Source organism: Hydra viridissima, unplaced genomic scaffold (genome assembly GCF_058129835.1).
Source record: "Hydra viridissima isolate aposymbiotic clone 2 unplaced genomic scaffold, HvirCarnegie_v1 scaffold_12, whole genome shotgun sequence".
Classification (NCBI taxonomy): Eukaryota; Metazoa; Cnidaria; class Hydrozoa; order Anthoathecata; family Hydridae; genus Hydra; species Hydra viridissima.
Genome location: NW_028324311.1, coordinates 10,528,160 through 10,543,495, shown reverse-complemented (window position 1 = coordinate 10,543,495; position 15,336 = coordinate 10,528,160). Strand labels below are relative to the sequence as shown.

The window sequence follows — 15,336 nt, the reverse complement described above, 5'->3', positions numbered from 1 at the left end:
GCCTTCATTGTTTTTTTAAAATAGAAATTCAATTACACGTGACCTTAAATTTTATATCTTGATTGCATTCAATAAATCGGCGCTACTCGACTTTCTCCCCCCCCCCCCCCTAATTTTATGATTGATTCTGATAGAGAATTTTATGCTGATTAAGAATCGTATAAAAACATGGGTCTCAAAATCAATGGAAAGTGCTCTAATTCGAAGTCAAAGTTGTAAAAAATCCCACTAAAAACCCTAATATTCGCCATTTTTTTTCAAAACGCTTTCATTTTTAACGAAAATTAATTACCGTTACATTGCGCAATAAACAGACCTGGTTTCCATAAGCCTTAGCATTATTATTTTAAAGTATTGTAACGAAAGTGTTATAACGAAATGAAATTAATGGAAGATTTCAAATAAAGGTTGAACGTAGAATTTGAGAATGTAGAAAAATTGATGAATAATTATTATTGTATCCTACGCTGGTTTTTTTTTATTAAAAAAACGGTTTGAAGGTTACATTTTCTAAATTTTACATGTGATAGAACAACTATGTACTAAGTTTCATAAGTTCTTCTTTTAGGAAACAAAACTGTTGAATTTTTTTTTTAAATTTATTACAAAAGTACATTACTTGCAATATAGTTTATTCTCTAATAAATCAAAAAACGGCTATTTTCATTGCCACAAAAAATTGCGCAAGATAAACATACTTTAACGAATTTTTTAACGTAAAAACCATGCTATTAATGTTTTGCTTTTGTCAGCTAAAAGATCATTAACTTAGTATTTTCAAAATGGCGAATATTAGGGTTTTTAGTGGGATTTTTTACAACTTTGACTTCGAATTAGAGCACTTTCCATTGATTTTGAGACCCATGTTTTTATACGATTCTTAATCAGCATAAAATTCTCTATCAGAATCAATCATAAAATTAGGGGGGGGGGGGGGGGGAGAAAGTCGAGTAGCGCCGATGCTAATGGCTGTAAGCACTTTAAAAAATTTTTTCTACATAAACTATTTTAATTCAAAAGTTTTTAAATAACAAAGTATTGAACATTGAAAACCATGAAAAAATAACTATAATTTCAATATCATTTTAGTTTTTCATTTTGTTTTGAATGGAAAAATGACTATTTAGTCCTGTTTAACAACAGTGGATTTCTTGGCATCTGGAAACTGTTTTCGATGCTCAGACACAACATGGAGAAGTGCTTGCTTTTGTCCTTCATCTTTTGTTAGAATTTGGTTAAAGTCTTGGATAAGAGCAACTCCTCTCTCTGCTCTGTCATTCACAACGCTCAAACCGGCTACAAAATGCTTAGCTGCAATAAAAACTTGGTCCTCGTTCCACAAAGATGAATCCAATTCGAGCCAAGAAGTTTAGATGCCCAGTATAACAAAAAACCTCATGGTGTTCGAGTTAATGAAATCAGCAAGCTCTGATGATGAAATGTTGTTTTCACGTAGTTGAACACGTTTTGCAGGAATTCCATTTCCAGTTTTTGTTTTCATTGCATTTACCATCTCGTATTTTGTAGCTGCATCAACACGATTATCAAAAAAACTAAAGGCAATCAGTTCCTCACTGAGGTACCACATATGACGAGACAATGCCTTTATCGCTACATTTGCAACATTTAAATTTATTGTCCTGAATTGTGTGAGTCGTTTAAGGCACATGAGATCATTAAGTGGAGCTTGAATGGACAGCGAAGCAGTAAACCATGAGTTGAGATAGACAAAGCAGACAAAAATATTCAAGAATAGTGATAAATTTCACGCTTTGTCATGCGAAACTGGGATCTGAAGAGAAAAATTTTGATTGAATAAATAGCCATGGCCATCCATCTGGCCCGATGCATAGCCCCAGGAGCCATAAAATGAACCCCGCGAGGAGGAATATGACCCAGGTAGATCAAAGACAGTTCTAAAAGTTCCCTATAATCATCACGAGGCTGGTTCTCTGTCAGCAAGCAGTTTTGAATGAAATCAATAGCTTCTTTCATCATTTTTCTGTTGCTGTTAAAAACTAAAGCTGTTTCAGGATCTGATATACCGTCTTCATATCTGTCACGAACGATTGATAGCCATGCTGTTTGAAACCTTTTAAATATCAAAATGTCTGGTCCAGTAGATGGTCCAGCTAATGAGTTAAACACATCTCCAAAAACAACTTCAAAAATATGGTGCCGACATGCAAGATGGAGCAGCTCTTTATTCATCTTTTGTTCAATAAGAACTGCTGCACCAGAGCGAATCCCAGAATTACTGGCTGTAGTGTCAAAAGACATGGCTTTTATATTCTCTGCAAGATTCCAGTCGTCGGTTGCTGTTACAACTGCATTTGCCATTGCCTCTCCAGTGCCATTTGGGAGCTTAGGCACATTCAATAGACGTTCTACACCTTGACCTGAAACAAGAATAGGCAAGCGATCTATTTTTTCATGTTTTCCTGATATATCAGGGAGTAACTTGCCGTCCCAATGCACTACGAGTGGAACATCCCTAATATTTTCACCAAAACTTTCCTTCAATTTCAAAATTGTTTCGTATCTATGTTTCATTCTATTGCGTCAAATTGACCAGCGATTCAGAGCTAGTTCACTTGGGTTTTGACCAACAGCAACTGAGAATGAAGCCAAAGCATAAACCGCATTTCGGTCGCTGATCTTCGTTCGATCTAAAGCTGCTGCAACTTGTGGACTGACAATATTTTTTGGACGAGGTCGTTTTGTCTGCGGTGTCACTGCTGAGTCATGGTCAGAATCTACGTTCTCATTGCAACTTTTTTCTGAATCTGATTCAAATGTTTCAACTACAGCTTCACCGTTGCTGACAGCATGTCTCAATTCTTCTCGTTCTGTTCTGGCTTTTATAGCCTCTTGTCTCTCATGTTTACGTTTCAACTTGACTGCCAATTTTCTGTCTATTTGTGCCATTGAACTTGAGTGTCTTCCATTTCCAAGCTGAGCTTTAAGAAAAAGTTTGTCTTCTGGATTTTGTATAAGCCTCTCGGCATCAACATGAGAAATGTCGAACGTATCTTCAAATGATGCAACAAAGGCTGTTTCTTTCGCTATCTGAGTTGCTCCTCCTCTTTTTGAAGCCTTTTGTAGCTTTCTCCACTCATTGTATATTTTCTCTAGCCTCGCAATTGCATGTTGCAATGTTGTCATTGGCATGTAAGCTTTGTTCCAAAAATCAGCAACTGTTTTAATAGTAATGTCCGAACTTTCTCGCACGGTTTTTTTGTTTATTTTCAACTGATGGAAGAAAAACTGTAATGCTTGCTTTCGTGACGGTAATCTAGTACCATTAATGGAGGCATTTGTGAAACCGAGAAGGTAAATTTTGGTTGCAGATCTAGTTGCAGGTTTTGATTGTGACATTTTCTGATATTTATTAATCTAGAAAAATACAAATAAAGTTATGCAATAAGCATGATGTGAATTGCAAAAGTTATAAAATTTTATTCATTTAGTATATATTCAGTGATATCCATTATTCAGTATCTTTTTTGAGTTTAGATATATGAATTTATATAAAATAAAATTCAAAGTAGTTTACATAATTTATATTACAAAATAACAACTTAAATGTATACTGACTTTTCACAATTGAGATATTCCACTGCAAAAATGTTAAAAATGAAAAATTTTAGTTAAAATAATTAATTTGGTAGTCTGATAGTGATAAACATACAAAATGGCGATTGGGTGGCAAATTACAAGGAATTCTGGGATAGAAAAAATAAGTAAGTGGGCTGCAGCTAAGTAATTAATATTTAAGCACTATAAAAATTTAACTATTTGAATGTAACAAATTTCTAAAAATGCTATGAAGTAAAATTTCTGTTTTTTTTAATATGTATTTGGAAATTTATAAGTATTTTTCATATACAGAACATTAATTAGTTGATAAATTTAACAACTGGTCAGATTCTCAAAAAAAACATAAAGAGTACACCTCATTGAAAAGACATCTGGTTGTGTTCAAAATGGATTTACAGATAAAAAAATTTATTTAAAGATTTCAATAATATTCAACAACACATTAATTTACACGGCTATCTTTTCTATCGCGTACATGTGGTTTTATCAGTTGGCATGTGGCACCCTTTAATGAAAGAATATTTTTATGAAATTTTGCACATGAGTTCATGAGATCAATAGGAACAGGACTAGAGGTTGTCCCAGACAAAATCTGAACATTTAATTTTAGACTACCACCCTAATATATATATATATATATATATATATATATATATATATATATATATATATATATATATATATATATATATATATATATATATATACATATATACATATACATATACATATATATATATAGAAGATACAGCGAAGGATGACAACTTTGTTGGTACTTAAAGTTTTATACTGGCGTATATATATACAGTTTGCTAAATTCGAAGGATTTCAGGCTGGCAAAAGTTGTATTTGAATTTTTTGCTTCCTGTTATGAAAGGGGTAAGATTAATTGATTCTAAAAGCATAACTTATTTATATATAATAAATATACATATTATGTATATATATTTACATATATATATATATACATATATATTTATATATATATATATATATATGCACAGCTTTTTATTTATATGTTTAATAGATATAGCTTTTATTAAAGTTTAAAAAAATTATTTGATCCAGATATGGATCACAGACGATCATTGAAATGACAACATGTTTCTCCTACAAAAAGGTTAGTTTGATAAACTTATCAGTTATCATCAATAAATAAGTTATCACTTATTCCACTAAAGATAAAAAAGATAAGTTAAAATGACTTTTTTCTAAATTATAATGGCAATCATTAAAGATTCTCTATGTAAAATATCCTCTAAGTGCAAGAAATAAATATACATGTTACAAGTATATTTATTTTGGCATTTAGACAAAACAAGTAGATTAAACAGTTGAGAATTGTTTGCATAATTTCATAGTATTTATTTATTTAGCAAGCGAATAACCCAGCAATCTTTTAAATAGAAGAAAGAAAAAATATTAATAATCTGGTCTTGCATTTTATGGTTTACTTTTGTCCAACACTTTATGGAAAAAATATATTGTGTTGTGCAAAAAACATTTAAGAGATCCATATATATATATATATATATATATATATATATATATATATATATATATATATATATATATATATATATATATATATATCACAATATTTAATACCATAATGGTATTTAAACTTTGTTTAATATTTAACCATGTTTTTATTTTTTTTTTAAATTAATTTTTAAGGTTACTCAAATGAGAGCAGTTGGAGCAGCGACTCCACGGAAAACGATTAAAAATGTTTTGAATGCAATCATGACCACCAAGGTATTCAGGCGTTGTTTAGCAAGGACAGTAGAAAAGGAAAGAGAAAATTTACAGGCACTGCTCATTATAAAGGCATAAAAGGTGAGCATTGAATGCGAAGTTAAAGCTATTGCATCTTACTTAAGACTGAATATTTTTGCTAACAGTAAGCAGAGGAACACGAAGCAGTAGTTCATTGCTTATTTTCTGCAATTCATTGTTTGCAAATATATTTGCGGTCGTTTTTTGTTTTAATTTAGTTTTTTATGTATGACCTTCCAAAACTGATAACATAGTAATATAAATTTTTATTGTTGTTTTTATTTAATATAAATTTTTATTGGGGAATGTGAGGCTCCATAGCCGTGGTGAAAACAACTCATCTAGGAGATAGAAAATTCTAATATCAAATCCCCACTTTAATGTGGTATGGACAGGAGGAGCTCATAAACATTGGCTGGTTATGTTTTGTACAATACGTTTACTTGGAAGGGTATGTAGTTGTAAAATTTGTTTCAAATTATACAACTAGAAACCGTCTAAGCCATATATGTGGAACCATATGGTTCCACGTATATATGGCTTAGACGGTTTTCCATATTATCAATTATAGAATTTATAGAATTCCATAGAATCATATTATAGAATTTAAAGTACATATGTACTTTAAATTCTGTAATAATAATAGTTATTATTATAAATAATTTGTTGATTTTTTGGTTTAGATTTTACTTTGCTTTTGATTTTAATTGAAATTTGTTTTGATTTTCTAAAGCATGCCCTATAATTTAAAGACAATTTTGACATAAATATTATATCTTTAGAAGCCGTTGTTGGTGACAAAATTGGTTACGATTCAAGCAGCATCAAGGGTGCCATTGGCGACATATTGAAACGAGCCAAAAAATAATGTCTTTGCAAGATTGTATTTATTATATATGTTTAAAAATATTATTATTTTTATTTTTTGTAATGATTTGTGTCTTGAATCCCTAAACACGTGTGTATTCAATATAGTTGTTAGAAATGGAGTCGGTATGAGAATTAGCTGAATAAAATTCAACGTTGAATTTTATTCAGCTTAATCATTCATTATTAAACGGACAAAATAACCTTTGGACGTCCGTAGGACGTCCAAATAACGTCTAATATGGACTTTTGAAGGGACCGTTTTGGACGTCCTCGAACGTACTTTAAACGCCCGAAATAGACGGACGAAAGTCGTTTCATTTGGTACGTCCAAAGGACGTCCGTGGACGTCCGAACGGACCGTTTTGGACGTCCTTGGACGTACCATGGACGTCTGTGTGCCCACTGGGACTTGGACTATTTTGGACGTCCCTAGACGTACCAATTTGGACTTGGACAAACAGACCTAAACGATACGTCCTATGGACGTCCATAGACGTCCTGTGCCCACTGGGATGTTTCAGCAAGATGTTCAAACAACTTGCTAATCTTAAACAAGATAATTTTTTATACTTAAGTGAGTAAACTACTTTCTGAATTGGTATGAATTTAATTGATTTATTATACCTTAGATGTTTTGTTTCCCTCACTTAAATCTTCCCAGTCCTTGTTCTTTCTACCTGGACCTACAGCAATGTCTTTTCTGTTAACTGTTATTTCTTTATCCAATCAGATTTGCTAATGTTCCAGAAGCTTTGAGAAGGTTCTTGAATGCTTTAGCAACTTTGATTTGAACCTACAATTGAATTCAATATTGATAGAGTTTTCTTGAGATTTATTGTTTCAGATTCATCAATTCTTCCATGGTCACACCCTCCAATCTATGAAACTCAAGAAGAAGAGCCTCAAGTAAATTATCATGATTAATTCCTAAATCTTAAATGATAGGAACTAAATGTATTTTTATGATGAATGTAAGCAATAAATTATTATTCGTTATTTTGTATGAAAGTTTTATCTTTAAACATTTAATTCAGGCAGTAGGCCGTCAAAGCATGTAATTTTTGGTTTTTGAGGTTTGAAATTTACCATGATTTGTTAGAGCATGAGTTTTTGAAGGTGGTTTTTGAGTTATGACAAATTACTTCTGTAGTGCTAATGTAGTGTGAAAAATGTATGAAAAATGGTTAATATGAAACTTTAAATTTGAATTTTTTTAATAGGTTGTATATTGAAGTTCGGGCAACTGATTTTTTTTTCTGCTTTCATATACAGTTGCGTGCAAAAGTTTATAAACAGCTAAATTTTTCAAGTCTTTTTAATCGTGCAAAAGTTTATAAACGAATGAAGAAAATTCAAATAAAAGGTATAATTTCTAATTCCTCCACAATAATTCATCACAGCACATTAGTATTTTGTTGGATAGCCTCTAGACTTTAACATTGCTTAAAAACAACAAGGTATAGAGTCAACTAAGTTGATCAGAACATCTATGGGGATATTTCCCCAACAATCCGAAAGCACCTGGAATAAATCATTTTTATTGGTCGGGTTTTCGCCTTTCAATTGACGATCGAAATATTCCCAGAGATGTTCTGGATTTAAATCTGGGCTTTGAGAAGATCAGTCCGAAATAAGAATTTTTTTTAAATTGAAAAAATTTTTTTATAGAATTTGCACAGTGCTTTAGATTGTAGTCTTGCTGGAAAACCCTAGCACGAGGCATTTTGTCTTTTCCATGTGGCAGCATAACATTCTTGATTATATCTAAATATACATGATGCATCGATTTGCATAAGTTTTAATATTATCGATACATCGATTTAGTTTCAGTTTTGATTCTATTGATCCACTTCATGGCATCGATTATATCTAAATGTAATCGATGCGATGAAGTGGACCATTAGAATCACGACTGAAAGATCCCTAACCATTATTTTCCCATCAGGTTTAACTGTTGGTATTTGATATTTAGGAGCAAGTCTTTCATTTTTCAGACGTCTTATGTACTTGAAACCATTGCTACCAAACATACAAAACTTTGATTCGTCACTGAATAAGACTTTTGACCATTCTTTTGAAGTCCAATTCATATGGTCTTTTGCAAATTTCATTTGGGCTGAGCCATTATTTAATAATATTAATGATTTCTTTGCAGGACGATGACCAAACAAATTATGCTAACGCAGGCGACATTTTGTAATAACTACGCTGCACTTAACAACATATTAATTGTTCAAAATGCTATTTAATTTGAAAGCACTATTGCGGGGATCTTGTTTTGATTTTCTTACCAAAGTTCTGTCTTGATGTTCTGTAGTCATCTTTGGCCTGCCTGAACGATGCTTGTTTACAAGTGTCTTTTGGTTTTTATATCTCATAACTTGCACGCTAATTGTTGATTTTGCCACCAGTTCAGAAATTCGCTTATAAGGAACATTCTTCTCTACAGCATGTGTTATTTAATTTTTCTTTTTTCTAGGCGATTACTTTGATTTTCTCATTATTTTTTAAATTCAATTTAATTTAAATATTATATCCAATAAATTAGTTTTAATATAAATACATTTTTTTCTAATGAAATTTTAATTTTCTTAATTGGGCATGGAAACTTTTGCACGATTATGTTTTCAATAAAATTTCTCCCTTCCGTTACAAGCTGTCACTTTTTTAAGTAATTTATAGTATGAAATCACATTATAGGAACAATTGTTGAAAATTTCATTCATTTTCACTGAAAATTCAAAAAGTTGTAATAAAAAGACTTGAAAAATTTAGCTGTTTATAAACTTTTGCCCGCTACTGTATACCTATCAATGGGAAAATGTTAAAACTACCATGGAATCTTGTGGAATCTCTTAGTTTTTCAGCCGAACTCATGATTAAACAAATAAAAAAAAATCAAAAGTTTACTTTTTTTAAGATCTTAAGAATGACAATCTAAAATCAAAATGCAGTGTCAAAAATATTGTTTATAGTTACCAAATATCTTTAACATATGCCTTCAAATCAAGTTTTGAACTATATTTACCCATATCAACCTTAAAAGAGTGACACTAAAGGAAACATTTTGTACGCGAGTTTCGCAATAACAAATTTATAAGATATTATGTCTCAGGAAAAGGTGCAAAAATTAGCGAGTCCTTAAAAATCAACTAAAAAGCAATTAATTCAAGTTTTCTGGGAGTATTACTTACATTCTAACTCAATTTACTTTTCACTTAGCCAACTGTTTTTACATTATAACTCAATTTACTTTTCACTTAGCCAACTGTTTTTAAGCTATTGGTTGCCATTAACGGCCCAACAGTAATAAAACAGTTGGCTAACAGTTACCATTACCGGCCCAACAATATGATTTTTTTTCGCGATTTTTTAAATTCGCTTTTGCGTTTAAATTGAAAGTGCAAAAGTTATAAATCATGTTTTGAATATTGCTTAATAACAAAGTATAACTTTGCTTTTTAATATTTAATTTTCTATTTAATAGTGATTGTTTGTATATCAGATTTTACCAAACAGTACTACTGTCCACACAAAATATTGTATTATTTATAGATAACTTAGTTGAATACACAAAATGAACAAATTTTTTATCATTAAAGAAAAATATTTACAAATAAAAAACTAAAAATATTCTATTATTGTAGTTAATATTATTAAAGGTTTGAAATTAATATTGGCAGCTTTAATTAAAAACAATATTTTAAAACGCTAGTAATTTAAAAACGTGGCGATTTATTAGATAATTATTAATAATAATTAAGAAAAATTAGAATTATAAATAAAATCAAGATAAATAAACTTTTATAAATTTGCAAAAGAAAATGATAACTAAATATTCTTTTCATTGATTAACAGCAACTGATCTTTTATAACCTTGCTTTTCGTCTGTCTATTTATTCGCCCATCTCCTTGATCAATTGCACCCTGAAACCATCCTGAAACGATCGGTTAAATATCTTTAGCCTTGGAATTAAGATACTGAATTCTTACTGTTGCTAAAAGAATAAAATGAAAATAAATTTAAAAACTCAATTTATTTTTTGTTTAAATATAAACTATTTTTAAGTTATTTTTAAGCTCTTATACGTATACTTTGCAAATCGAGAACTACATTAACTGGTTGGCAGTTTTAAAAATATGTGCATATGATAACCGAGAGCAATTAGCTTATAGGTTCAAGACAAACTTTTATATGCTCTTTAAGAATCATATAGTTGAATACTAATAAATCATGGTTTACATTGGCAATTAACGTCTCTAGTTAACAATAAAATACAGCATTAATAAGTTCAAGTCACCAAGGGAGAATATAATATCTTACAAATTCACAACTAATGACAACACTGGTAATTGTCAGAAGTACTAACATATTATATTCTTTCTTAGTGTTGTAAACATATTTTTGTAAATATAAAAATACAGTTGACTTTAATAGACTAAAAATTTACATAACTAATAATACTTACATAGTGAGAACTTTAACACAAAATGATAACATCGCAACTTAACCTTGCCCATTCCAGTAGCTATCATCTTACTTGAAGATCCGTTCAGATTACATAGAACGTTAAAATTTTTGGAAAACATGGCTCCCAACACACATCATATGTATTTTGGACGTTCAACTTTACCGCCAATAGAACGCAGATATTCAACCTAAAAACAAATAATGCTACATATTACAACTTTTTTTATTTAAACTATTTTTTCAAAGGTAAATGAAAATGTAATGCGGTATAATATAACTAAGGTATTATTAAATTACCTTTGATAAATTACAATTATAAGACTTATAAAAAAACTTATCTTTGATAATAAAAAAATAACAGCTACTAGTTTAAACGCAACCTGAAGACTGCTAGAAACATAATACAAAAAATAATTTCAAACTTTATAGAGAGCCATCTCAGATTTCATCTGTAGCATAAGATTAAGCCTCTCCAAATCTTCCTTACTTTCCATTGGAAGGCCAGGGGGAACAACAATATCTTCATTATCCAAAAAACTTTGAACTTCTAAAAACTTAATTTTTTTGCTCCAGTTCTGTTAATCTTAACTCCAAAGCTGCTAACTTCTCTATAAACATACATAAATAATTAAATAATATTTGATTGCATTTGAATCTTATTGGAAAACTGGTTTCAAAAACACAATCTAGTTATTAAATTGAAGACATACACTGCAGGCCAAAAGTTTCCGGACACTTGGATTTTGTTTAATTTTTTAACTAAAATTCCCATAATTATTTGAATAAAATTCAAATATCATATTTATTTTATAAAAGATACATATAGTTACTATTTAAAAAAAAAAAAAAGACAAAAAATGAAATAAAAAAAATACTAACAACACTGTTACTATTAAACTGTCTTTTCGTCAAAAAATAACCCACGAGTTTTTATCACTTCTTTTGCGATCCGTGGCATCCTACTTATTAATCTATTTATTATTTCGGGTGTAATTGATAACCAGGATTCTTCTAATATCTGCCACAGGTGCTCTTTGGATGTTGGGCATTTTTGTCTGACCTTTCTGTCCAATTCTTCCCACAGTAACTCTATTGGGTTCAAATCTGGTGATTGGGCCGGCCAGGTCATGTTTTTGAGGACACCATTATCCTCTTGTTCCTTTATATAGTTCTTACATAACTTTAAGGTGTGTTTAGGATTATTGTCCTGCATAAAAATAAAACCGCGACCAATAGTTTTTAATCCAGAAGGTATAGCATTGTTTTCTAGAATTGTTTTATATTGTTTTTTTTTCATAAAACCCTCAATTTTAACTAGGTCACTTACACCAGCTGAAGAAAAACATTACCATACCATAACTGACCCACCACCGTGCTTGATTATCGGCACTAAACACTCTGGGATCATTTTTTCTTTTGTTGTTCTTCTAATGTAAATTCTACGTCTTTGCCCAAACAGTTCAAATTAGGACTCATCGGTCCATAGTACTTTCCCCCAATTCTTCTGTCCAATTCTGGTGGTCTATAGCCTGTTGTGACCTTTTCTATTTATTTCCAATCCGTAGCAACGGTTTCCTGACGGCTATACGGCCAGAAAGTCCTGCTTGTCTAAGACATCGCTTCGTAGTGGTTAATGAAATAGATTTTGAATGACTGCTATTAAAGCCTAAAGTTATTTCCGGGGCTGTAAGTCTTCGATTTCTTTTACTCATCGATATTATACTATTATCTTCTGCTTTTGTTGTCTTCCGTGGTCTACCAGATCTTTTTTTGTCTTCAAAAATGCATGTTTCTTTCCATGGTGTGATGGTATCTTGTACAGTACTTCTAGCAACTTGTAATTTTTTGCAAATTTTATGAACTGAATAACTTTCTTTATGTAATGTAAATATATCAGAACGTTTTGCAACCGATAAAGAAGGTTTTTTACCCATATTTTTAAATAGTCGAATTATAAAATTCCAAAATTTTTTTTGAAGATTTTTTAATGCAACTGTCATTAATACCAAATGAAAACTAAACAAAACTAAATATTCTTAATCATTTTAGTTGGCTATCATTATATTATAAATATTTACTTTATGTTTCAACAAATAAATAACTTTAACAAGACCAAACTCTTAAGAGTAATGTAACGCTATATATCAAGTTAAAATAAACAATTAAAAAAACAAATTTATTTATGTAAGTTTAAGTATTATAAATTGGTATTATTGATTAATTTAATGATACAGGATAGATTTTAGCTTTTTATATAAAAATGTCAAGTGTCCGGAAACTTTTGGCCTGTAGTGTACATGGATACGTGTTATGGAACTTAAATATTTGGAGTTAAAATTTTAAACATTCATGTTATTTATCCCTGTAGGTGAATTGATTGCTGTAAAAATGGTATTCTAGCACATTTTTGTGCTGTGTTATTAAGGTCATGGAAAAGAGCATTATTTAAAACCTTTATCTGCATAAAAAAGTAGAAATGTGTATTTTTGTAACATGAAATATGTATTTTTTTAAAGCCTTCATCCATTTATGACTTTAATTAAAACACAAACTATTTTTTTTTTACAAAAAATATAAATAGTTTTCTTTAGTCAATATATGTCAGCATCATAATCAATGTATGTATGCGTAACACATATACAATGTATAACAAGTAGTAAAACAAAACAAAAAAACAAAAAAACAAATAGTTTATCCAAAACCTTACTTTCCTGATCCCCAAAATTTTGAACAGTTTTCTCATAGTTTTCAGAAGTCGATGTCCCTTTTAATAAAATGCTATACACATATGCATTATATGAATATATATATATACACACACACACACACACACACACACACATATATACACATACACACACACATATATATACACATACACACACACACACACACACACACATATATATATATATATATATATATATATATATATATATATATATATATATATATATATATATATATATATATATACATACACACATACACACACACACACACACATATAATATAAATGTCATATATGCTTAATATGAAATGTATATGTCATATTGTATATGCAATTGCATATATCATTTATTTATATACTGCATATATTATGTCAATATTGTATATATGGCATATATTATATGCAATATATACAAAATACATACATATAAATTATTATATACAACATTTATATTAGAATATAACAACTTTTATGCATGCATGTTATGTAAAGGATGTCTGCCAATATTTTAAGGTGGATTTCTCTGACTTTTCCCTGATATTTTCCTGATCTTCTACCTGTTTTCCTTGATTTAATTTAAAGTTACCCAAATTCAACTTCACAAAAATTGACCTAGATTCATTTAGAAAAATGATCTTCAACTGCAAAAATGTAAACAATAATACAACCCACACTGAATGTATCAAGTATTGATACATTTAATATGGGTTGTATTATTGTTTATATTTTTGCAAGTGAAGATTCAAGATTCGGTTGATGCAAGAGAAGTTCATAAAACCTGCCAAATAAACTTTTATATTACATGTACTATATACAACTTATTTAAGTTATGTAAGTTTGATGAAGAGCCATTTTCCCTGATTTCTCCCTGATTTTTCTAAAATTCAACCTAATTTCCTTGATAATCCTAGATTTTTTCCAGATATCATATTTCCCTGACTTTTCCCTGATTTCCCCTGATCTGGCAGACACCCTGTACGTATGTGTGTAAAATAGAGCTAAAATGTCTAATACAAATACAAAAATGGTGCCATCATAAAAATAAATTAAAAACTCAACCAATGTCAAAAATTATATCTGAATGTGTAACTAATGGATAAATGTAAAATATTTGTACTTACCAGCGTAACGGTTTTATTAAGAGGTGTAGGAGAGTTTGAGTTTAAAACTTTAGTTGAAGGGTAAAAAAAGCGTTTGAAAGAAAAAAAATAATAAAAAGCTTCAAACTAAACTAACTCTATTGAATAGTTTTAAATATTGAATGAATCTATTTGAGTAATTTTAATAATTAGTCGCATGGTCTAAGTGAATATGTTGACTTATCTAAGTGAATATGGTCTAAGTAAATATGTTCACTTAGACCATGCGACTAATTATTAAAATACGTTTATAAAACTTACGGGGAACTTTAACGATTCAAAAACACGCTGTACAAAGTCGGTTAATGGTTGGCAAGATATGCCAACAGTTAGCCAACTATAGCCAATACTGGCCCGTCAGTTGGACCAACTAAAGCGTGTTTACTGGGTAATGGTCAATAAAAGAAGATTCTTTTCATCAACCTTTTACGTCATTATTGGTTTATCTGTAAACGTTAGATTCCTGAAAAATTGTCTAATACAATTTTTCTGGGTTTTCCATATTCAGAAATAAGGTAGTGAAAATAAGAAAGTTTTTTGCGCTCTTAGCAGTTCATTTACCCTGTTCATCCTTAACTGCACCTAGATTATTTGGGAAAAAGTCAAGGAGGGTATGCAAGTAGTGAAAATGTGGAAATTGAGTAAGCTCTGAACACTATCAGCTAATGTAGGAGAATTAGGTCACTCAGGAGGTTTTCATAGATCAATTTAAAAGCCTTCTAATAGAATTTAGAGTAAAAGCTTTG

The 15,336-nt window shown here is 30.1% G+C and overlaps 2 protein-coding genes and 2 long non-coding RNA genes across 5 annotated transcripts; 1 reads left to right on the top strand and 3 right to left on the bottom strand.

The window, feature by feature from the left end:
• Positions 1 to 988: 988 nt before the first annotated feature.
• LOC149881221 (uncharacterized) lies at positions 989 to 2,553 on the bottom strand. The gene has a single exon (XM_090069543.1). It carries the CDS (start codon positions 2,551 to 2,553, stop codon positions 1,747 to 1,749), a length of 807 nt encoding a protein of 268 aa, XP_089925669.1. The 3' UTR covers positions 989 to 1,746.
• LOC149881220 (uncharacterized) lies at positions 2,433 to 3,865 on the bottom strand. Its single transcript, XM_090069542.1, has one exon. It carries the CDS (start codon positions 3,376 to 3,378, stop codon positions 2,563 to 2,565), a length of 816 nt encoding a protein of 271 aa, XP_089925668.1. The 5' UTR covers positions 3,379 to 3,865; the 3' UTR covers positions 2,433 to 2,562.
• Positions 3,866 to 4,297: 432 nt separating this feature from the next.
• On the top strand, positions 4,298 to 6,300 carry LOC149881219 (uncharacterized). The gene is made up of 5 exons (XR_016445859.1): positions 4,298 to 4,479; positions 4,669 to 4,720; positions 5,278 to 5,439; positions 5,692 to 5,830; positions 6,162 to 6,300. It is a non-coding gene; the product is annotated as an uncharacterized LOC149881219 (long non-coding RNA).
• Positions 6,301 to 9,963: 3,663 nt separating this feature from the next.
• Positions 9,964 to 13,607, bottom strand: LOC149881218 (uncharacterized). 2 transcript variants are annotated; one of them, XR_016445965.1, is made up of 4 exons: positions 13,428 to 13,607; positions 11,143 to 11,328; positions 10,719 to 10,908; positions 9,964 to 10,247 (listed from the first exon to the last, which is right to left on the bottom strand). It is a non-coding gene; the product is annotated as an uncharacterized LOC149881218 (long non-coding RNA). The 2 variants fall into 2 exon arrangements; XR_016445964.1 differs by having other exon boundaries at positions 9,965 to 10,247; positions 11,143 to 13,604.
• Positions 13,608 to 15,336: the final 1,729 nt, after the last annotated feature.

Coding starts and splice junctions, on each gene's coding strand:
- LOC149881221 (XM_090069543.1), bottom strand. CDS start 2,553: ATGAAACATAGATACGAAACAATTTTGAAATTGAAGGAAAGTTTTGGT.
- LOC149881220 (XM_090069542.1), bottom strand. CDS start 3,378: ATGTCACAATCAAAACCTGCAACTAGATCTGCAACCAAAATTTACCTT.